The sequence below is a fragment of the Mustela erminea genome, chromosome 18 (assembly GCF_009829155.1).
Source record: "Mustela erminea isolate mMusErm1 chromosome 18, mMusErm1.Pri, whole genome shotgun sequence".
Lineage (NCBI taxonomy): Eukaryota > Metazoa > Chordata > Mammalia > Carnivora > Mustelidae > Mustela > Mustela erminea.
Window position 1 is genome coordinate 24,196,695 of NC_045631.1, and position 22,584 is coordinate 24,219,278.

The 22,584-nt window shown below is 48.9% G+C and overlaps 1 protein-coding gene across 2 annotated transcripts; it reads right to left on the reverse strand.

The window, feature by feature from the left end:
• Window positions 1–1,617: 1,617 nt before the first annotated feature.
• On the reverse strand, window positions 1,618–21,797 carry RAD51D (RAD51 paralog D). 2 transcript variants are annotated; one of them, XM_032321465.1, is made up of 10 exons: window positions 21,510–21,797; window positions 21,109–21,170; window positions 20,785–20,903; window positions 11,893–11,974; window positions 11,504–11,638; window positions 10,671–10,766; window positions 6,104–6,194; window positions 5,909–5,979; window positions 2,995–3,159; window positions 1,618–2,828 (listed from the first exon to the last, which is right to left on the reverse strand). In XM_032321465.1, the coding sequence occupies exons 1-10, from the start codon at window positions 21,793–21,795 to the stop codon at window positions 2,745–2,747; spliced, it is 1,191 nt and encodes a 396-aa protein (XP_032177356.1). In that variant the 5' UTR covers window positions 21,796–21,797; the 3' UTR covers window positions 1,618–2,744. The 2 variants fall into 2 exon arrangements, with proteins under 2 accessions (XP_032177356.1, XP_032177357.1); XM_032321466.1 differs by having other exon boundaries at window positions 21,077–21,170; window positions 21,510–21,613.
• Window positions 21,798–22,584: the final 787 nt, after the last annotated feature.

Below are 22,584 nucleotides of genomic sequence, written 5' to 3' on the forward strand. Positions count from 1 at the left end.
CTGGGTGGCTCAGTGGGTTAAACCTCTGCCTTCGGCTCAGGTCATGATCTCAGGGTCCTGGGATTGAGCCCTACATCAGCTCTTTGCTCAGCAGGGAGCCGGCTTTCCCCTCTCTCTCTGCCTGCCTCTCTGCCTACTTGTGATCTCTGTCTGTCAAAAAAATAAATAAAATCTTTTTTTTAAAAAATGGATCTTGGGACGCCTGGGTGGCTCAGTGGGTTAAAGCCTCTGCCTTCGGCTCGGGTCATGATCCCAGAGTCCTGGGATCGAGCCCCACATCAGGCTCTCTGCTCAGCAGGGAGCCTGCTTCCTCCTCTCTCTGCCTGCCTCTCTGCCTACTTGTGATCTCTCTGTCAAATAAATAAATAAAATCTTAAAAAAAAAAATGGATCTTGAGCTCATAGGCCCACAAGTAAGTGCACAGGAAGACGAGTGGTAGTGAGGGGTTATGACGTCTATCTAGACCATATCTGATGCATAAGAAGGGAGGATGGCAGGATGAGTGTGCACCAGACACTGAGGCAGACACATAAGCAAAGGGAGCAAGAGGCACTTGGGAAGGAGAGCCAGCCTGGCCCGAGGCCTTTGAGGGGAACTGCTCAGGGCAGGGTACCCCAAATGGCATGTGCAGAGGCAGCAGGCAGTGCAAGAGAAAGCTCTGGTCTGAGAAAAAGGTCCGAGGAGGAAGCAAGCTGTGAGGGACAAGGTCCTGCAGGAATGTCACAGGTGGTCCGGAGCAGCAGTGAATGGGGCAACTTCCCATGGTCAGCAAGGCCATCTGGGTGATGGCCGTGGCCCCCTGAGCTGGAGTTAGCACCCTGTGGGAAGAGAGCTGCGCAAATGGAAACTAAAGGCAGCCCAGAGACCCAAAGTGTCCTGGCTTGAGGATCAGGAGTCCTGGGTGCTGGCTGCTGTTACACCACCACGGGGACTGTCACTTCAACTCTTTGGGCCTCAGTTTCCCTTTCTGCTAAGTGATCATGGCCACATGATCTTTACAGGCCTCTGAAACCCCATTATTGCAGGGTCCTGACTCCCTGCATACACGGAACACAGTAGATCTGCCCAGGCCAGAGACGGCAACTGGGCTCCACCTCGAGCACATGTTCCTTGAGTGCCATGTGGAGAAAAACCGCAAAACACTCCAACTTCCACAGAAAAAGACTGCTGGGGAGACTGGGCAGACCCTCCCCCCACCCCACGCTCAAAATGCCCAAAAGGCGGGCGTGGCAGGGATCTGCTATCCCTTACTTTTACTGTTTCCTATGGTGGTTGCGGAAATCCGCCAACCCCTCACGGAATGAAGAGATGAAGACTTGTTTCTCCTGGGGTCCTTTCTGCAGTCAGCAGGGCCAGCCTCACCCCAGTCGTAGGCTCCCCTCCCCTGTCCTCCCGCAGGCGGATACCCTGGAGCCCGTCTGCTGCTCGCTCAGATCCTCCCTGCTTCCGGCCTCTGTCTCTGCTATGTTCATTGTCTTCATGTCCTATCTTCCTCCTGGAACTCTGACCCACCCCCCCTTCCCGCAGCCAAGACACAACTAATTAATCAGGACAGGCTCTCTCACCGAGAAAGGCAACCTTCCTCTAAAAAATGTGGTCAGTAAACAATTCTGATCATTTCTCTACTTTGCCTTTTATTATTCTTTCCCTGGTGTCCTCCTCTTCCCCCACACCCCAGCCAGGGCTTGCAGCTCTCAGATGGATGGCCACAGTGCCGCTAACAGACAGGGGGGTTATTTCACAGACTAGGGCACCAGGCTGTGGTACAGCTGGCAGGAAGAGAAGGGTAATTATAGTGCATCTTGGAGCCACCGGCAATGAATTTCTGCATAAAGGACTAGATTTGCCATGTATTATTTACGCCAGCATCAATTTTCCCAGCTGGCTCTATTTACTGTGCAAATTCTCTCCTGTCTGTTTATGGGCAAGGCCATGGTTCAGCACCTCTGGCTACTCTATTCTGTGGAGGGGCCCTACAGGGCACCATGCATAATAAACAAGTAGCTGGGTTCACCAGGGCCACATTCTCCCTTCCTGTTAAATTAGATCCCTGGGACTGCCGCGAGTTCCCAGTCTCACCTAGTCACGGTGATGTACGCAGGTGCATGAAACCAAATCAGCAAGAGGGAAAAAAGGAAGAACCATTCTTTGCCACCTCACTGGGGAAACTGAAAAACACCCTTCTGGGGGGAAATCAGGTGGCTCTGGGGCTCAGGGAATTTCCTGTTTGTATTTTTAAGGGCAGGACATAGATAAAGAAGGGCTTTGCTTTTGCAAGGTCACTTCTACCCATAACTCAAAGACAACGCTAGGGGAAAGGGATGTCCATCTTACAGGTGGAAAAACAGAGACAAAAAAAAAGAGAGAGAGAGAGCAGCAGAGGCTTCTGGGCTCAGTCATTGTATGAGAATGGAACGCGGGCACCATGGAGACACAAAGGGTTTTGTCTGGTCTCTAGCAGGTCTCTTCACAGAGGCAAGAGGCCAGGGTGAACTCAGCTCCCATGGAAACATACATGATAGAAACAAGGAAGAAAACCTGGGACCGGCATGAGTTTCTGGGTCCTTCCAACACAGCGTCCTCTCTTGCCACAGAAAGAGAGGCTGAGGAAATAGAGATGTCTCCTCTGCCCAGCCCGAGAGCTTCTCCTACAGTCCCAAGTGCTGGGTGACAGTGAACAGCAGCTGCTAGCGTGCACAGAGGTGGGGCGCTTGATGTCTCCGGCTTTTCCCAATCAACAGCAGTCATATCTGATCTCCCTGGGACGCTGGGCTCTGCTCTGGAGGCCCCCAGGTCCCAATGTCTACCACCTCCTGGAAACCTGTTGGCTGGAAAAAAACAGGAGGGAAGGGTAGGTTTTTGAGTTAAGCAACTGGAGCAGGCAGCCTCTTTGGTTGCTGGGTCTCAGCATCCAAGAATCCCTCTGTGAGACATCTGGGCACACAAACACCCTCAAGGGCCCAGATTCCTGGCTTTCCCCTGCAGCCAGCTCACCAAACGGGGAGATTTGGTCAGACGTGCCCTGCGCCAACTGCCCGATGCTCCTGCTCCTTCCTCAATGTCCAGGAGAATCCGGGTGCTGGGTACAAAGCTCCAGGAGCGTCCAAGGGCAGGTTTGAGATCCCCACTGTCCCTGTCTCGGGTCATGTGGTTGGTTACCTAAGGCAAAAAGCAGCAAAGACTTCCAGATCGATCATGCTGGTATAGAGGTTATCTGTTCCTGCTGCTTCATTCTACAAGTGGGAAAACTGAGGCCCAGCACAGAGAAAGGACTTTCCCTGGGTTCCCTGACAGCGGATCTGGAACTAGAACCCCGGGTCCTCACTAGTGCTCTACTCTTTCTATGAAATTACCATGCATCAGGCTTGACTCCAGCAGAAAGTCATGGGCCATGGGTTTGGGAATAAGCAGCACTGTCTGCACTTCACTGGAAGGAAGGGAGGGGTGGGCTCGCACCTCCTACACCCCTAACCCAGTGGACAGGCATTCTGAGACTACATCCACCCAGCCCTTGTGGCATCTGTATGTAGGGGGTCGTGGGAGCTTTGAAAGGGAGGTCGTAATCTGGTCAGTCAGTTCTCCTCTGCCCAGCATAGCCATAGGTGGGCAACCGGAGCCTCACGGCATCCTCTTGATGACAGTCTCCCCACCGGCCCCCCCAACCGGGGACAGGGGGCTGCAGCTTGTTCATCACTGAGTCCCCACTGCCTAAGCTAGGGCCAAAAGCAGGTGATCCTACACAGCCTGAAGTCAGGAGAGGGAGGCCCTGGGACTCAACTTAAGAACTAAAAGAGGGGCACCTGGGTGGCTCAGTGGGTTAAAGCCTCTGCCTTCAGCTCGGGTCATGATCTCCGGGTCCCAGGATCAAGCCCTGCATCGGGCTCTCTGCTCAGCGGGGAGCCTGCTTCCCCCTCTCTCTCTGCCTTCCTCTCTGCCTACTTGTGATCTCTGTCAAATAAAATCTTCAAAAAAAAAAAAAAAAAACAACTAAAAGAACACTGCTTATGGGTGTACAAATTAGTATAACCTTCCTGGAAATTTGGCGTTATCATATCTACACACTTAAAAATATATGTATTTGGGGGGTGCCTGAGGGGCTCAGGTGGTTAAGCATCTGTTTTCAGCTCAGGATGTGATCTGAGGGTCCTGGGATTGAGTCCTGCATCAGGCTCTCTGCTCAGCGAGGAGTCTGCTTCTTCCTCTTCCTCTGCCCACCCCCAACCCCCCACCTCGTGCACTCTCTCTCTCTCTCGATCTGGTTCTCTTTCTCTCAAATAAATAAAATATTTTTAAAAATTAAATTAGTTAAAAAATGTGTTTATCCCTGACTCTGCAATTATACTTTTAGGAGTCTGAGAAAATAATATGAAATGTGCAAAGAAATTTGGGTATCAGGGTGTTCACTGGAGTTTTACTTAAACATTTATTTATTTATTTTAGAGAGAGAGCGAGTGTGTGAGCAGGGGTGAGGGGTAGAGGGAGAATCTAAAGCTGACTCCCTGCTGAGCATAGAGCCCAATGTGGGGCTCAATCTCATGACCCCAAGATCATGACCTGAGCCGAAATCAAGAGTCTAATGCTTAATCGACTGAGCTGCCAGGCACCCCAGAATTTTACTTAAAATAGAGAAAAACCAGGAGTGCCTGGATACTCAGTTGGTTAAGCATCTGCCTTCAGCTCAGGTCATGATCCCAGGGTCCAGAGTTCAAGTCCCACATTAGGCACCCAGCTCAGTGAGGATCCTGCCTCTCCCTCTCCCTCTGCCTGCTGCTCCTTGCGCTCTCTCTCTATCAAATAAACAAATAAATACTTTTTAAAAATTAAAATTAAGAAAATAAAAGAGGAAAACTGGTAACAAACTACAGGCTCACAATCAGGAAACAGACCATTATGGGACACCAGGGGTTGGCAAACTACTCCCGACACACCAACTGTGGCCCCAAAATTATTTCTGAAAGTCAAGTTTGGCTGGAACATAGCCATGCCCTCTGTTTAGGGACTGTCTGTGGCTGTTCTCACACAACCTTGGTGGAGCAGAGTAGCTGTGACGGAAACCATATGGCCACAAAGCCTTGATTGTTTACTCTCCGGCCCTTTACAGAAAAGTTTGCTGACCCCTGTAACACAGGTATTAAATAAAATACGTCACTGCTAAAAATGGCATTCTTAAAGTATCTATTTAAAGACAGGGAAATGGAATGAGATGAGGTTTTTTTTTTTTTTTAAACAAGCTTACAGTTTAATTGGAAAGCTGGTTAAAAGTATATGTATATATGGCAGAAAAAAGGTCCTATGGAGATTTATAAAAATATTAATATGTTTTCTGTGGATGTGGAGACTTACTACAAATTTGACTCCTATATTTAACTATTTTTTACCCTATGAGAAGCATACAGACTTTTTAAAGTGTCCAGTAAGCAGAAAAGTTTACCTTAAAAGCAAAAACATTCCTTTCTATGAAGCACTGGAAAAGGCAAAAGTATTGGGACAGAAAAGGATTAGTGGTTGTCTGGGGCTTGGGGACCTTTTTGGATGACCAAATATTCTAGATCTTGATTGTGCCTTGTAACAACATGCATACCTTAGTATCCATTAGCCAAACTTCATATGAGGAAAAAGTCACTGTGTGTGAATTATTCCTCAATAAACCTGTCTTAGAGTAAGAAGAAAACAAAGACTGTCCCTGACCCCTTGGCTATTTATGTCTGATCTCATCACAGTCTAGGGCTCTAGATGGCCCAGGGAAGTTGGGCTAAGATCCTGTCCTAAAGGACCATGTTGGGGGTTAAGCTGGCATTTAAGGAAAGTAAACAGCTGGAACTAGAAATCAAATTCATGTCCCCCCTCCCCTCAGCAAAGCCCAGGGAGCAGAGATAAGACCAGCAAGCTGCCAAGTGCACTTCCTCACCATCACTGCCACGCCAAGGTCCCGGGCCAGGGTCTTCAGCTCTCGAGCCAGCTGCATCATCAAGGCCAAACCTGGAGAAGGAGAAGCAGAGGGCGAGGGCAGCAGGGCACCTGGGATTGGGCTGATCGGGGACTGGATTCCAAAGGTGGGAGGCTAGATGACGTCCCGGACCCTGGGCTCTGCCGCACCTCTTACCTTCCCTCTGCTGACCTCCCAGAAGTGGGGACACCACCGCAGTGACTGAGTCCACAACCACCACCTTCACAGTCCCTGAGGCGCTGCTCACCTGGGGAGGAGCAGATGCCATAAACTAGTTGGCCTCTAGAGAGCGTCCGTTATAGAGCAAGCTTGCTCCTCTATCAGACACGGGCAAGAAATAAGTTCTCCAACCCCAAATAGAACTGTGCAGGCCTCATGGAATTTCAGTAAGGTCTTTTCCTCCTCCGTTTGTAGGTATAATGGATTTTACTGAAGACTTGGTTGGACAGAGGTGGTTTAAATCACAGGATATCGCAGATACACCAAAATAATTAAATTTGAAAAATCCCTAATCCAAGTTCTCTGGCCCCAGTCATGAATTTTCTTTCTTTCTTTTCTTTGTTTAAGGTATTTTTAAAGTAATCTCTACACCCAACATGGGGCTTGAACTCACAGCCTCAAGATCAAGAGTTGCATGCAATATACCCATGGAGACAGCCAGGCTCCCAGCCCTGAATTATTTTTTTAAGATTTTTTTTTCCCTGAAAGATTTTATTTATCTATTTACTTACTTATTTATTTATTAGAGAGAGAGAGTGAGCCCATGCATAGGGGAAGGAGAAAGAGAGAGGGAGAAGGACAAGCAGACTCCATACTGAATGCAGAGCCCAACGCGGGGCCCTGTCCCACAACCCTGAGATCACAACCTGAGCTGAAATCAAGAGTTGGATGTTCAACCAACTGAGTCACTTAGGTGCCCCAAGAATTTTTTTAAAAGCAGGCTCTACACCTAGAGTGGAGCCAAATGCGGGGCTTGAACTCAGGACCCTGAGATCAAGACCTGAGGTGAGATCAAGAGTGGGACATTTGGGGTGCTTGGTAACTCAGTTGTTAAACAGCCGGCTCTTGATTTCAGCTCAGGTCATGATCTGGGGGTCCTGGGATCTAGCCCCACATTGGACTCCCTGCTCAGTGGAGATGCTCTGGGATCCTCTGTCTCTCTCTCTCTCCCCCACCGCTCCCCCCAATTGTTCTCTCTTGCACACTCTCTCTCACAAATAAATAAATCTTAAAACAACAACAACAACAAAAAGGAGTGGGATACTTAACCAACTGAGCCACCCAGGCACCCTCAGTCCTGAATTTGCTTAGCAGCCATCTCTCTCATGGCCAGCCTCCCCCACCATCATCTTGCCAGGCTCCTCCTCTCCCTCTTCTGCTTATTTCCCTAAATTTCCAACTTTCTGTGCTGAAGGGGTTAGTCTTCTCTTTACTTCAGTCTCCTTCTAGATCATGCCTCTAGGGCCTCATCTTCTGCATTTCAAGCAGTTCCAAATACAGATTATATAGACAGCCAGCTGTTAAATCCACCATCTTTTTCTCCACACACGCATAAGCATCGTCCTAGTTTCTTGTACCTAATCTCCCTTACTCTTTTATTACCCAAGTAATTTGCTGTTTCTGTTTCCACAACTTTCTTTTCACTTCATACTGGCCAGATCTTGGATATTCAGCATTATCTGGTCTTTTGCACGTTTTCCTTCATCGTCCAGTTACTGACTCTCAACCACCCGTTCGTCTAGGAGAGGACGGCCGAAAGGAAGAGAAGCGAAAACTGAAATCAGCTTAGCTCTTCCTCAGTCTGGGAGAGCAGGTTAAAATCTCTGGCTAAAATGCGGACAGCTAGCCTTTCACTGCTGGTAACTATGGAGCTATCAGGTCATCCGTGGAGGACAGACCCTAAAGTGGCCCCTTGACCTCCACCTCCAGGTGTTTGAGCCCTTGTGTAATCCCCTCCTCCACCTGCGGGCGAGTCCTGTGGTTGGCTTCTGACTAATACAGTGTCAGAGGTGCTGGACTGTCTTGATGAGTCTATGCATCATGGCAAAGGATATTGCTCCCAAGATTACATTATGTAACATGAAACTACATGTTCCATTTTGCTCTCACTTATTTTTTAATCTAAGTTATTTGAGGGAGAAGGAAAGAGAGTGGGAGCATAAGTGAGGGGAGGAGCAAAGGGAGTGGGAGAAACAGACTCCCCAAGGAGCACAGAGCCCAATGAGGGGCTCGATCCCAGGACCCTGAGATCACGACCTGAGCTGAAGTCAGAGACTTAACCGACTGGGTCACCCACGCGCCCCTTGCTCTCATTCTTGTGCTGTTTTGGTGAAGCAAGTGGGCATGCTGTGAACTGCCTATGGAAAGGGCCACAGGGCAGAGAACAGTGGGAGCCTGGACAACTGCCAGCAAGACACTGAACCCACTAGAAATGAGTCCTAGTGACAACTCCAGTGAACTGGTATGCGGATTCTTCCCCAGTTGTGTCTTCAGATAAGAGCACAGTCCAGGGTACCAATGTGGCTCAGTCAGTTAAGCATGTCCCTTCAGCTCAGGTCATGATCCTGGGGTCCTAGAATCAAGTCCTGCATTGGGATCCCTGCTTAGCAGGGAGTCTGCTTCTCCCTCTCTCTCTACCCCACCCCTCTGCTCACACTCTTGCTCTCTCTCAAATAAATAAATAAAATATTTTTAAAAATCTTTTAAGAAGGGGCACCTGGGTTCCTCACCCATTGAGCATCTGCCTTTGGCTCAGGTCATAATCCCAGGGTCCTGGGATCGAGCCCCGCCATTGGGCTCCCTGCTTGGCGGGAAGTCTGCTTCTCCCTCTCCCATTTCTGTTCCCTTTCTCGCTGTGGCTCTCTGTTAAATAACTAAATAAAATCTTAAAAAAAAAATTTTTTTTTTTTTAAAAGAACATAGCCTGGTTGCCATCTTGATTACAGACTATTGAGATCCTAAGCAGAAGCCCCAGCTAAGCCATGCCCAGACTCATGACCCATGGAAACTATGAGGTAATAAGTGTGTTAAGTCATTATGTTTGTGATAACTTGTTACGCAATAATAGAATATATACTATCCTAATGGTCTTCCAGTAAAAAAAAAAAAAAAAACACAAGTCATTTGACCTGGGAGTTGAGAGATTTGGTTCTTATCCTAATTTTGCAGTGACTTTGAGCAACTTACTAAACTTCTCTGGTCCTCATTCTCCTCATCCCCAGAAATGAGAGAGTTGGATTAGATCAGGGCTACTTGACTTCATGTCTCAACACACATGGGTCATAATAAGCTACTGCTCCTACGGCAAGTTTCTGTTCAACTATTAAGTGTTCCAAAGTTTGTAAAAATCATTACTTTACATACCATCCCAGGTATGCCCATAGAACATGTGACCCTTTGGGGTCAGAGAAAGTTTAACATGAATTGAACTATTCTAAAACGTCTTTCTTTTCTTTTCTTTCCTTTTTTTTTAAATTTTTATTTATTTATTTGAAAGACAGAGATCACAAAAGTAGGCAGAGAGGCAGGCAGAGAGAGGGGAAGGGAAGCAGGCTCCCCGCTGAGCAGAGAGCCCGATGCAGGGCTCAATCCCAGGACCCTGAGATCACGACCCGAGCTGAAGGCAGAGAGGCTCTAACCCACTGAGCCACCTAGGCGCCCCTCCAAGATGTCTTTCTAAATCTAACAGCCTATAAATCAGTGCACCAAATCCTGTCTAGGCAACCAGCAGGTATAAGGTGGTACCAACCCAAATGCTACTCTAAGCCCCTCTTCCTTGTTAACAGGATTCTGGATGTGTTCAGGTAGAGGGCAGAAATCTGACATCATAGGGCGCCTGGGTGGCTCTTCCCTTCCTCTCTCCTACTGTGATCTCTCTCTGTCAAATAAATAAATAAAATCTTTTTTTTTTTTTTTTTCATGATGAATTTTTTTTTTTTTTTATTTCCAGCATAACAGTATTCATTATTTTTGCACCACACCCCGTGCTCCATGCAATCCGTGCCCTCTATAATACCCACCACCTGGTACCCCAACCTCCCACCCAAATAAATAAAATCTTAAAAAAAAAAAAAATCTGACATCATAGAAGGTGGGCCCAACCCCTAGTCTAAGATACACACAAAACTTCATTTTGGCCAACAAGACGTAAGGCTAAGTCTACTAGTGGGTTCTGGAGAAAAATTTTTCTTTCCTGATAAAACAGAAGAAGGCAGAAAAAGAGGGCATCTATTACTGCCCCGAATATGGGTGTTGATGTGGGAAGACATGATGCCTCCAGCTATAGCAGCCATTTAGCAGTTATGAGGGGGAAGAGCAAGAGAATCAGACATACCAGCCTAGAGCCCTGAATCCACGGACTTGCCCACTCCAGTTCCGTGGTATCAGGTAATTAAATGTCCTCAAGGTTCAAGTGCCTGTCACACAGCCTCTCTTACTTGCAGCTGAAAGTAATCCTTGCTGATCCAGGGAGGATGAATGCGGAAATGAATATGACTTGATCCTGGCATCAAGGGTCTTACTGTTCAGTGGGGATGGGCAGGAAAACAGTGAGGCACTCAGGAATGGATTAAGCACACGGGAATCCCACCCTGGCAGTGGCAGGCACAGCTGGAGTCACCAGATGGCACAATCTGCTTTGCCAGTCTGTCCTAGGCCACCTGCCCCTGGCAGACAGCCTCCCGCAAGCTAGGTGAAGCAGGGAGGGGCAGAACAACAGGCTCACCTGCTGGGACACGGTGCCTCGGAAGTCCTGCAGCACAGCCAACATCTGGAAGACGTCAAACGCACGCACCACCTGGATCTTCTGGAGGGCTCCTGCCTAAGGGTGTGGCAAGGTGAAGAAGGGGCTTTGAATAAGAGGAAGCAGGGGCTCAAGCAAGATAAAGAGGGATTTTTTTTATATAAAATTTTTTTTAAGAGATTTTATTTATTTGACAGAGAGAGATGACAAGCAGGCAGAGAGGCAGGCAGAGAGAGAGGAGGAAGCAGGCTCCCTGCTGAGCAGAGAGCCCAATACGGGACTCGATCCCAGGACCCTGAGATCATGATCTGAGTCGAAGGCAGTGGCTTAACCCACTGAGCCACCTAGGCACCCCGATAAAGAGGGATTTTAAAGCTGAACAAGAAACCTAGACATAAGGACTCCAGTCCAAGCTAGCAAATGGGCTTTGTCTCCTGGGCCGGTTCTCATGGTGGTGGTTGCCTGGGTGCCGCACTGTAAAGCCAAGTCAGAGTTCAGGCTCAAGGTATGGCAGGTCTGGTTAGGAATGTCTGCCATGCAAGAAATGGGAAGGAAACACAGATGCTATGTGCTTGCCAGCCCTGAATTAGGGTGTGCAAGGAGCTGGGTCACTTGGAAGATCGGTGTGGGGACCATCAATGCTGGGATAATGTCCTAACAGGACACTTGAAGAATACAGGAAGAATGAATAGAACAGCACGGTTTCAAAGCCAGAAATGACTGTTCGTCCAAATGCCCAAAATTCAGGCAACATAAGGGATAATGAGGTCTTTCTGTATCGGAACCTTGAAGAAACTCAAACCTCTTGCCCTCACCTGCTCCTCCTCGTCTGGGGTTCTAGCCTGAAGTAGCTGGAGGAGTCGGGAGGCTGTCAGTCCTCCGTTGGAATCAACGTACAGAACATTCTGCTGCAGACTGTAGGCCACATTTGCAGCCACACGAAGACACACCTGAAGAGATGAGGCATTGGGAGAACGTGAGTCCCCAAAGAGGGCCCAGAATGGGATTTCCCCCCACCAAATCCTGTCCAGATCCCACTGACGTGAATGGGCCAAGCTCAAGTTCAAGCCCCACTCCTCACCACCTATCTTCTCTCTGAATCACAAGTACATTGGCAGAAGCTCCCCCAGGGGTCCGGAGCCATGCACCCACCTTCCCACCTCCCCCGTCCCCACGTCCTCCCGGCTGCTGGCTGCCCACGTACCTGGGTTTTGCCACTACCTGGGCCTCCTACAATCTCAGTCACTTCTCCAGTGTAGAGACCAGCATCAAGCAGTTTGTCCAGGCTGGTGAAAGAGAAGGAATAGAATCAACCCAGCAGACTGGAGGGAACAGAGGGGAATAGGAAGCAAGAAGGAAAAGCAAGATGTTGCTTCCCAAGCCTGGGTTCTGTCCAGAGATGGTCTGAACATCCCTAGGGAAAGAGGGCACAGGTACAAGCTCTGCCTTGGGCCCCTCCTCATGCATTCGCTCTCAGCCCGAAGATCACTCTGCTCTCCACAGAGGTCTCTGCCATCCCAGCAAAGGGTCCTCTTTCCATTCTGGATCTTAATCCCTTACAGGTTTCCTTGATAGCATTTCTCATAATTTGTCATTATTTATTTGTTATGATATTTACTTATTAAAGATCTTTACTTATTTGAAAGAGAAAAAGAGATAGCGAGAGATGGAGTTGGGGGGTGGAGTGTGGACAGAAGCAGACACCCAAAGAGCCGGGAGCCCACTGTGGGGGCTCAATCCCAGGACCGTGGAATCATGACCCAAGGCAAAGGCAGACACTTAACCTACTGAGCCACCCAGGTGCCCCTGTCATTTTTTAAATTTTGAAATAATTATACATTCATAGGAAGTCGCCAAAAAAAAAAAAAAGATTGTACAGGGAGGTCTCATGTACCCTTCCCCTCCCTTTCCTTAATGGTGACCTCTTGTACTGCACAACATCGCAAGCCAACCACAGTGCAATCAACAGAGCTTATCCAGACTTCCCGTGTTCCATGTATGTGTGTATGTGTACGGTTCTAAGCAATCTTTTTCTTTTTTTAAGATTTTATTTATTTATTTGACACAGAGAGATCACAAGTAGGCAGAGAGGCGGGGGAACCGGGGCTCGATCCCAGGACCCTGAGATCATGACCTAAGCCAAAGGCAGAGGCTTAACCAACTGAGCCACGCAGGCACCCCAGTTCTATGCAATCTTATCACACATGTATGTTCATGCAAACAGAGTATTTCCATCACTACATGTCTCCCCTGCCCACCCTGCTATAGCCACCCCCCCATCCCACCCTGAGTCCCTGGCAACCACCCATCTGTTCTCTACCTCTGTCATGATGTTATTTCAAGAATGTTACGTGCATAGAACCACACTGCATGTAGCCGTTGTGGCTGGCTTCTTTCGCTCAGCATCTTGAGATCTGTCCAAGTTGCTGTATCCCTAGCTGTTGTTTTTTATTGCTGAGAAGCAGCCCATGGTACAGACACACCAAGTTTATTTAACCATTCACTCACAGAAGTCTGTTTAGGCTGCTTCCAGGTTGGGGCAATTGTGAATCAAATGGCTATGATCATTTGTGTACAGGTTTTTGTGTAAACTTCTTTTTATTTCTCTGGAATAAATGCCTAAGGGGCGCCTGAGTGGCTGAGTGGGTTAAGCCTCTGACTTCGGCTCAGGTCATGGTCTCAGGGTCCTGGGATCGAGCCCTAAATCGGGCTCTCTGCTCAGCAGGGAGCATGCTTCCCTTCCTCTTCCTCTGCCTGCCTCTCTGCCTACTTGTGATCTCTGTCTGTCAAATAAATAAATAAAATCTTTAAAAAAAAAAAAAATCTTTTAAATAAATAAATAAATGTCTAAGAATACAACTGCCAGGGGGCACCTGGCTGGCTCAGTCACTGGGGCCTGGGTCTCTCGATCTCAGGGTTGGAAGTCTGAACCCCATGTTGGGTGTAGAGATTACATAAAAATAAAATATTTGGGCGCCTGGGTGGCTCAGTGGGTTAAGCCGCTGCCTTCGGCTCAGGTCATGATCTCAGGGTCCTGGGATCGAGTCCCGCATCGGGCTCTCTGCTCAGCAGGGAGCCTGCTTCCTCCTCTCTCTCTGCCTACGTGTGATCTCTCTCTGTCAAATAAATAAGTAAAATCTTTAAAAAAAAAAAAAGAAAAAAAAAATAAAATATTTAAGGGGTGTCTGGGTGGTTCAGTCAATTAAGTGTCCAACTCTTGATTTTGGCTCAGGTCATGACCTCATGTTTGTCAGACTAAGCCCAGCATAGGGCTCCACGTTGGGTACAGAATCTGCTTAAGATTCTCTCTCCCTGGGTTCCTGGGTGGCTAGGTCGGTTAAGCATCTGCCTTCAGCTCAGGTCATGATCTTGGGGCCCTGGTATTTAGCCCCACATAGGGCTCCCTGCTCTGTGGGGAGCCTGCTTCTCCCTCTCCCTCTGCCAGTCTCCTGGCTTGTGCTGTCTTTCTCTGTGTCAAATGGATAAATAAAATCTTAAAAACAACAAAAAAAGATTCTTTCCCTGTGCGCCTCTCCCCATCTCTAAAAACTAAAAAAACAAAAAACACAACTGTTGGGTTGTACAGTAAGCACATGTTAATTTTCATTTCTTTTTTTTAAATTTAAATTCAATTAATTAACATGTAATGTAATACTTGTCTCAGGGGTACAGGTCTGTGATTCATCAGTTGTATATAATACCCAGTGTTCATTACAACACATACCCTCCTCGATGTCCATCACCCTGTTACCCCATTCCCTTCCCCACCCTCCTCCAGCAACCCTCAGTTCGTTTCCTATGACTAAGAGTCTCTCATGGTTTGTCTCCCTGTCTGGTTTCATCTTGTCTTATTTCTTCCTCTCCTCCCCTATGATCCTCTGCCTGGTTTCTTAAATTTCACATATCAGTGAGATCATATAATTGTCTTTCCCTGATTGACTTATTTCTCTTAGCATAACATCCTCCAGTTCCATTCACATCACTGCAAATGGCAAGATGCCATTTTTTTTTGATGGCTGCAGCACATGTTAATTTTATAAGAAACTATGAACTACTTCCCTGAGTGGCTATGCCATGTTACTATCCCACTAGCAATGAATGAGTAATCCAGTTTCTCCACATCCTTACCACCATTTAGTCTTGTCACCATTTTTTGGTGTGTCTGTTCTGGTAGGTATGTAGTAATATATCTCATGCTTTTTTTTTTTTTTTTTAAGATTTTATTTATTTGACAAAGAGACAGATCACAAGTAGGCAGAGAGGCAGGCAGGGAGAGAGGAAGGCAAGCAGGCCACCTGATGAGCAGAGAGCCTGATGCGGGACTAGATCCCATGACCCTGAGACCATGACCTGAGCCAAAGGCAGAGGCTTAACCCACTGAGCCACCCAGGTGCCCCATCTCATGCTTTTTAAAAAAAGATTTTATTTATTCACTTTATTTTTGAGATTTTATTTATTTATAAAGATTTATTTATTTGACAGAGAGAGACATAGAGCAGGAACACAAGCAGGCGGAGTGGGAGAAGCAGCAGCAGGCTTCCCGATGAACAGGGAGCCTGATGCAGGGCTCCATCCCATCATGACCTGAGCAGAAGGACAACACTTAACGACTGAGCCACCTAGGCAACCCATGAGATTTTACTTATTTATCTGACAGAGAGATAGGGAGAGAGGGAACATAAGCAAGGGAAGTGCGAGAGGGATAAGCACGTTCTGCACTGAGCAGGGAGCCTGACGTAGGGCTCAATCCCAGGACCCTGGGATCATGACCTGAGCCGAAGGCAGATGCTTAATCAACTGAGCCACCCAGGTGCCCCTTAAGAATTCTATATTCTAGATGGAAGTCCTTTGTGGCTTGCAAATATTTTCCCCACTCTACAGCTTGTCTTTTTCTCTTTTGCAGAGCAAAAGTTTTAATTCTGAATTCATCCTTAATTTTATTTTTTGATTAAAAATTTTATCTATATTAATGACACTTTGGTGTCAAGTCTAAGAACCCTTCACTTAGCCCTAGTTCTCAAAGATTTTCTTCCTTTTATTCTAAAAGCTTGACAGTTTTAGGGTGCCTGCCTGGCTCTACTTGAGGAGCATGTAACTTGATCTCAGGGTTGTGAGTTTGAGCCCCACATTAGGTATAAAGATTAAGATCTTTTTATTTTTCTTTTTAAGATTACTTAAGATCTTAAAAAAAAATTCAGTTGGACGTATTTGTAGGTCTATTGCTAGGTTCTTTATGTGACTCTGCTGATTTATTTCTCTTTCACTTGGCCGATATCATATCTATCTTGATTACTTCTTTATAGTAAGAACGTTTGGCAGACTGAGTCCTCCAACTTTATTCTTTTTCAAAAATGTTTTAGCAATTCAAGGTCATTGGCTTTTTTCCATGTAATTATTAGGATAAACCTTACATTCACCAAAAAAAAAAAAAAAAAAGTCTGCTGGGACTTTGGTAGGTACTACATTACATTTATAGGGCAATTTGGGGAGAACTGACATCTTTACTATGCTGAGTCTTTCAATCCATGAATACAGTTTGTCTCTCCATTTATTTGGGTCGTCTTTGATTTCTTTCATCAGCAAGTTTTAATTTTCAGCACACAGCTCCTATACCTGCTCTGTTAGATTTAGACCTAAGTACTTCATTTTCTTCAGAGCAACTGTAAATGGTATTATGTTTTAATTTCCATTTCCACAAGTTTGTTTTGAGTATATAGAAATGCAATTGATTTTTATGTGCTGATCTTGTATCCTGCGGCCGTACTGAATTCACTCCGTTCTGGAGGTTGGTGATTATTTTCTATGTGCTTGTTTTTGTCTCTCTACACATTTGGCCCAGAGCACCCAGGGGCAAGGACATTGGCCCAATGCTAGAAACACAGGGGAGACACAATAAATGTTCCTAGAGAAACAAGTGGTAGAACAGTAGTATTTAGTTATTTGGTTCCTATATTGTCGACATTCTGGCCGTGGAAGCCTTTGGGTAAAGACAAGACACAGCCAATTCCAAATCCATGTTCTGTCCTCCAACCATCACAAAAGAAACGGGCCACTAACCACATTGCACTCCCCACCCAAATGTGGGCTGAAGCGGCTTCCCCTAAACCACACCCCATTACCAACAGCTCTGCGTCCTGGCCTCATGCATCCCTTCTCCAGCCCTGCAAACAGCTTCATGGGGTCTAGTACCCTAAACGGTTCTTGAAGACCTCCCAAGACCCTTCTGTGCCAAGCAGCACCTTGGGAATTGATTCCAATTCCGAGGACCCATGATTCTCAGCACAGGTCCCTGCCAGTCAAATCGTTCCTGTCACCACTCGAGGGCTATGGGTTCTCCCCTTGGGATCAGACAATCCCTAGCTCCAGCACAACAGGGGTTCTCCTGGTGTGGTTCCCCAGACCAGCAGCAGCAGCACTAGGAACTGGCATGAAATGCAAACTCTCACCCACCTCCCATGCCCCCCACATCAGAAACTGGAGAATGCAGGAGTTTCAACAAGGCCTCTAGGTGGTATGGATGCGTTTCCACATTTGAAAACCACTAGGCTAGACTCATGATTCTCGATCCTGCCTGCATATTAAAATCAGAAGAGCAGTTTTGAAAAAGAAGCTTGTATTAGCGGTTCCCAAACCTGTGTGCACACTGGAATCACGGGGAACTTCAAACACTACTGATCCCTGTGTCCCATCCCCAGAGAATGTGATTTAATTGGTCTGTAGGAGGCATAACCTTTGAGGATGTTAAAAGATTCCCCAAATGATTCTTTTTTTTTTAAGATTTTATTTTATTTTAAGATTTCATTTATTTATTTGTGGGAGGAGGAGCAGACTTCCCTCAGAGGAGGAAGCCTGACTCAGGACTCAATCCCAGGACCCCAGGATCGTGACCTGAGGTGAAGGCAGATGCTTAACCAAGGCAGTGAGCCACCCAAGTGCCCCTATGATTTTTTTTTTTCCTAAGATTTTATTTTTAAGTAATCTCTACATCCAGCATGGGGCTTGAACTCACAGCCCCAAGATCAAGAGTCACACACTCTACTGACTGAGCCAGGCAGACACCCCTCCCCGAGTGATTCCATTGTGTGGACAAGTTTGGGAACCACTGGCCTAGAGCAATAAAGTCAGAATGGGTGGGACCCAGGCATAAATATTTCTTAACCTCCCAGATGATTCTAATGTGTAGCCTGGCCTAACCCACTGGCGTTGACTCTCCAAACAAAAATCGACCTCATTCTTGACTGTGAGGACGCTGCAGAAGGAATTCCCAAATCCCCCTCAGCCGGCTTCTCACCTGTATTCCTGTGTACTTCTCCTACTGCCCAGAGGACCACTATCGATCACCTCTAACTCAGTGGAGAGATAACCCCTCCTGCCCCCCGCCCCACCTGCCTTGTGCAGCAAAACCATACCCGGGTCTTACCACCTGCTTTGAATACAACCGATTTCTGGGACTGATCCTTTGGAATTGGCTTTTAGGTTTTTTGGGGGGGGGGGCATTCATTCCAACATAGCCTAAATACTCCCTATTTCCTGAAGGCCTTCCTCTAAAATGAGGGAGATACAGGAGCGCCTGGGTTTCTCAACTGGTTGAGCATCTGCCTTTGCCTCATGTCAAGATCCCAGGGTCCCGGGATGGAGCCCTACGTCGGGCTCCTTGCTCAGTGCGGAAGCCTGCTTCTCCCCTTCTCTCCGTCTGCAGCTCTCCCTGCTTGTGCTCACTCTCTCTCTCTGTGTCAAATAAATAAATAAAATCTAAAAGAAAGAAAGAAGAAGGAAAGAAGGAAGGAAGGAAGGAAGAAGGCAGGCAGGCAGGCAGGCAGGCGTTTAAAAAAATAAGTAAATAAAATGAGGGAGATACGGAGATGAACGAGACATAGCTCAAGCCCTCACAGAACCACTTCTCTCCACCCGTCGATACAACTTCCTGCAAGGTACACTTCATGCTCTAGGGTCCCTGTAAAGACTCACAGTGCACACCAGGCTCTGAGATGGCCCACTACAAAAAAGCTCGTTTACTTTGAGTGAATGAAGTATTCCTCAAATGTCTATGTAACTCCCTACCTAACTTTCAAAAAAGTTACATCTGTCCAGTGTCCACGGAACACTGAGCGCCTGGCTGGAAACCTAGAGCCTCATCTGACTCTTCACACCTACGTCCCACCAGCTAGTAAGGCCTTCCACACCTCTTCCACACCTCTCCTGCATGTTACCTGCCCTGGGTCGGACTCTCAGCCCCCAGTACTGCCATCTCCCCCGCAGGCCTCCCCCGTCCAGTCCGCCCTGCACACCTCTGCCCTGTGCCGACAGCTCCCTGCGCATTCCGGCCTCCCACTAGGAGAGGGGCAACAGGGCAGGCGAGGCAGAGTCGGGAGCATGACACATATAACCCCAAGCGCCTGGCCTCCCACTTACTAGCCAAGAGAAATTAAGCAAGCACTTAACCTGAGCCTCAGTTTCCTCATCTTACCAATTGCTGAGTCTGACTGTAACTCGCTCATCGGTGGCGGTGGAGGAAAAAAAAATGAAATCATGTGCTGCGAAGCGCGAGCTCAGGGCCAGGTTCTTCGTAGGCGCTCGGAGAGGGCCTGCCTCCCCCACAGAGCTTTCTGGAACCACTCTGATTTCCCTTGCATTGACCCACTGTGGCCGCAATGCTGTCCATTTACCCCTGGACTGCCCTAAGTGCTTCCTCTGCCTATGTCAGTTTTCATAAGCTCGCCAAGCCCCCGGGACAGGTCTGCTTCCGGTTTATCAGTCCCTCCTTCTGCTGCCACCACACACGCTTCCACCCCTCTCCTGCTCACCTGCTCTTTTTTTTTTTTTTTTTTAAGATTTTATTTACTTACATGACAGAAAGAGAGATCACAAGTAGGCAGAGAGGCAGGAAGAGAGAGGGGGAAGCAGGCTCCCTGCCAACAAAGAGCCCCATGCGGGGCTTGATCCCAGGACCCTGAGACCATGACCTGAGCCGAAAGCAGAGGCTTAACCCACTGAGCCACCCAGGCGCCCTTCACCTGCTCTTCTTTCTACCCGCTAGACCCCACGCTCATGAAGCTCAGGAACTGTGCCAGACTCGTACACCCATCATGTGCACATATGTGGCACCTAGTAGACATAGGGTATGCTTGATGGGGTAAGACCCAGCCCCCCACCCCGGAGAAGCAAGCCCCATGCTGCGTGAACCTTGCCAGGAGAGCGTGTCAGGGGAACAGCAAGGGCCAAACCAATCCAGGGACCTTGCTCGTGGCAGAGTTCCTCATCAACTTCCGCACACACAGGCTGGGAAAGAGGTCAGACTCCCTTGGCGGGAAACTGGCTGTTGTCTTCCAATGCTTTCTCTCTCCCAACAACACAGCAGAATCGAAGTCCTCCCCCATGAAAACTCTCTTGGCCCCTCCTGCTCCCAAGTGTGGGGAATGCACCCAGTTCTGACTGAGTGTCCCAGGGCTGCTCCCCCACGCACTCCTCGCCCCTCCAACCTCTTGGGCTAAACTCAAGTTTGGTTAATAATCACTAACACGCAGGGTCACTGAGGAGATTATATAACTTAATGTCTGTGGCCGGTACCCAGGAGGCACTCCGTGTGTTATCAGTCCTGCCACGTTCTCCTGCCCTGTCCTTAAGTGAAGTGGGAGGCAGGGCCAGACCAGAGTTGTTCTGATCTCTTGAATAATAATGAAATACTGACATCTTGTGTTATAGAATAGTGGTTCTCCATCAAAGCAACTTTGCTTGGGTTCATCTGGCAACACCTGAAGATGTTTTTGGTTGACACAACATGGGGAGAAGACAGGTACAACTGATGTCTTATAGTCAACACGGGCCAGGGATGTGGCCATAAACCCTATAATGCACAGGACAGACCCCCTTACCCTCACCCCAACCAAGTAATTACAAATCCCAAAATATTAGAGGAGTGTGAAGTCGAGAAATGCTGTTATAGGGTAAGAGAACTCAGAAGTCCTGACCATTGGTCCATGCTGCCCCCACCACTGCTTGAAAACCCTGCTCTCTCTAGATTCAGGCACAGGCGGCCACAGTGGAGGCAGTCCTGTCCTCCAGCCTCTCACCTTCCTGTCCAAGTACACATACAAACCTTTGGATGCCAGTGGACAGGATGGCAGTGGAAGTCTTCAGTTCCTCGTACAGATCAGCGCCATTGCAGGGGAAGGCTGAGAATTGGGCCAGCAATACCCTTCTCAGGGCAACCAGGGCCTGCGGAAGGGGCAGGGGCAACTCAGGGTTGGGTCGGGGATGCTTCTCAGCAACGGCCGGCCAGAGGAGGGGGCATCCCAGGGTCTCATACGCTCCCCCACCTTACTTATCAACCTAGGGGAACCCTTGGTTCCTTTGGCTCCGGGGGAGGGGGGGTGAGCATCTGGACTCACCCAGCTTTGGAGCGCGGAGATGGGCAGCTCACCTTGTAAGACAAGGCACATTTCTGGGCTACGTCTTCTAGGTCTGCGGAAACCAGGTCCACCACTGAAAACAAGACCCAAGCGGCTGACTGGTAGGAAGGGAGGCCCGCGCTTTCCACACTTGGCTTATTGGCTACCTACAGCGGAGTGACGGTTCTACCTCGGGACAGGACGTCCCAGGCGGCCTCGGTAACAGCACAGAGACGCGGGGTCCGGCGAGGCGCCCAGCACCTGGGTAGGGGTTCTGCCCTCCCCGGGGGGCTCGGATGGCCCTCCTCCCGCCTTCCCGCCTCTCCCTCGAAGTGCGGGACAGAGCGCGGAGGGGACGGCCCCTCCCGAGTCAGCCGGTGCGGGACACGCCCCGTCCGCGCGGGGCCCAGCTGGGTGGCGCGCACGCGGTCACCTGTCCTGATCCCGCGGGTCCTCAGTTGCCCGACCGTGTCCTGGGTGAGGCCCGGGCACAGCCCGGCCCTGAGCACGCCCATGTTCCCTGGGGGCCCCGGGGGCGCCGCGCTCGGGGATGCTTGTCCTGGGGGCATCCGCCAGGCTCTCTCCTCACGCCCCGTGGCGCCTCTTTCCCGAGGTGCCGCAGGGGGCGGTGAGGAGGGGGCAGCCCCCGCCGATTCTCTGCGCCTCCGCCCCGCCGCGCTTCCGCCTTCCGGGCGCCAAGGACTGGCCTGCAGCGCCATCTGCTGGTCGCGTGACGATAGGGCGGCTGGGGCGGAGCCGCGCGCAGGCACGAGCCACGCCACGCCCCCCGCCTTTTCCAGCCGGTGTCCCCTAGCGCCCAGCTCCTGGCCGGCCTTGCCCGGCACCCGGCGCCCGCAGCCGCCTTCCCCTGCCTCCCCGGGCGCGCGCCGACACCGTGTTGCGCGCCTCTCGGCGTACGCTTCTGTTCTAAATGCTGGGCGGGAGAGGTCGACCAGACGAAACGTCGGTGCGCTGCGGCACCTACCTGTTAGGGACGAGGATAGAGAAGAGGAATCAAAGATACGGGGTAATTACAGATTGGATGGCAGGTGCTAAGAAGCAGCAGAGCCCAGAGAGGGCATCTGCGTCTCTATTTTCGAAGGAAAGAAACAACTATTTTTTGGATGATTGGCAACAACAAAAGCCCTGTTGATTTGGAACATAAAAAAATATGATTTGGCATTGTTAGATGTCCTTTGCTTTGCCACGTCCTCTGTAGGACATAACACAACTTTGCAGGGTTACCTCCTCACGATCCAGCGAGGCCGGTGCTGGTTTGTCCCCATTTCACAGAGGCGGAAACTGAGGCTCTGCCAGGTGACGTCACTTGCCAGAGCTTACACAACCTGTCGGTGCAGAGCTGGACTTAGAGTGGGCAAATCCACATCTGAATGCCCCCGAAGTTGTATGTAGGTTTTCTTACAGTACAGTGGTTTTCTTGCACACACAAAAATGTCTGCCCCATATTTGTGTTCCTCTGCGGCACCCACCGTTGTCACTCAACACAT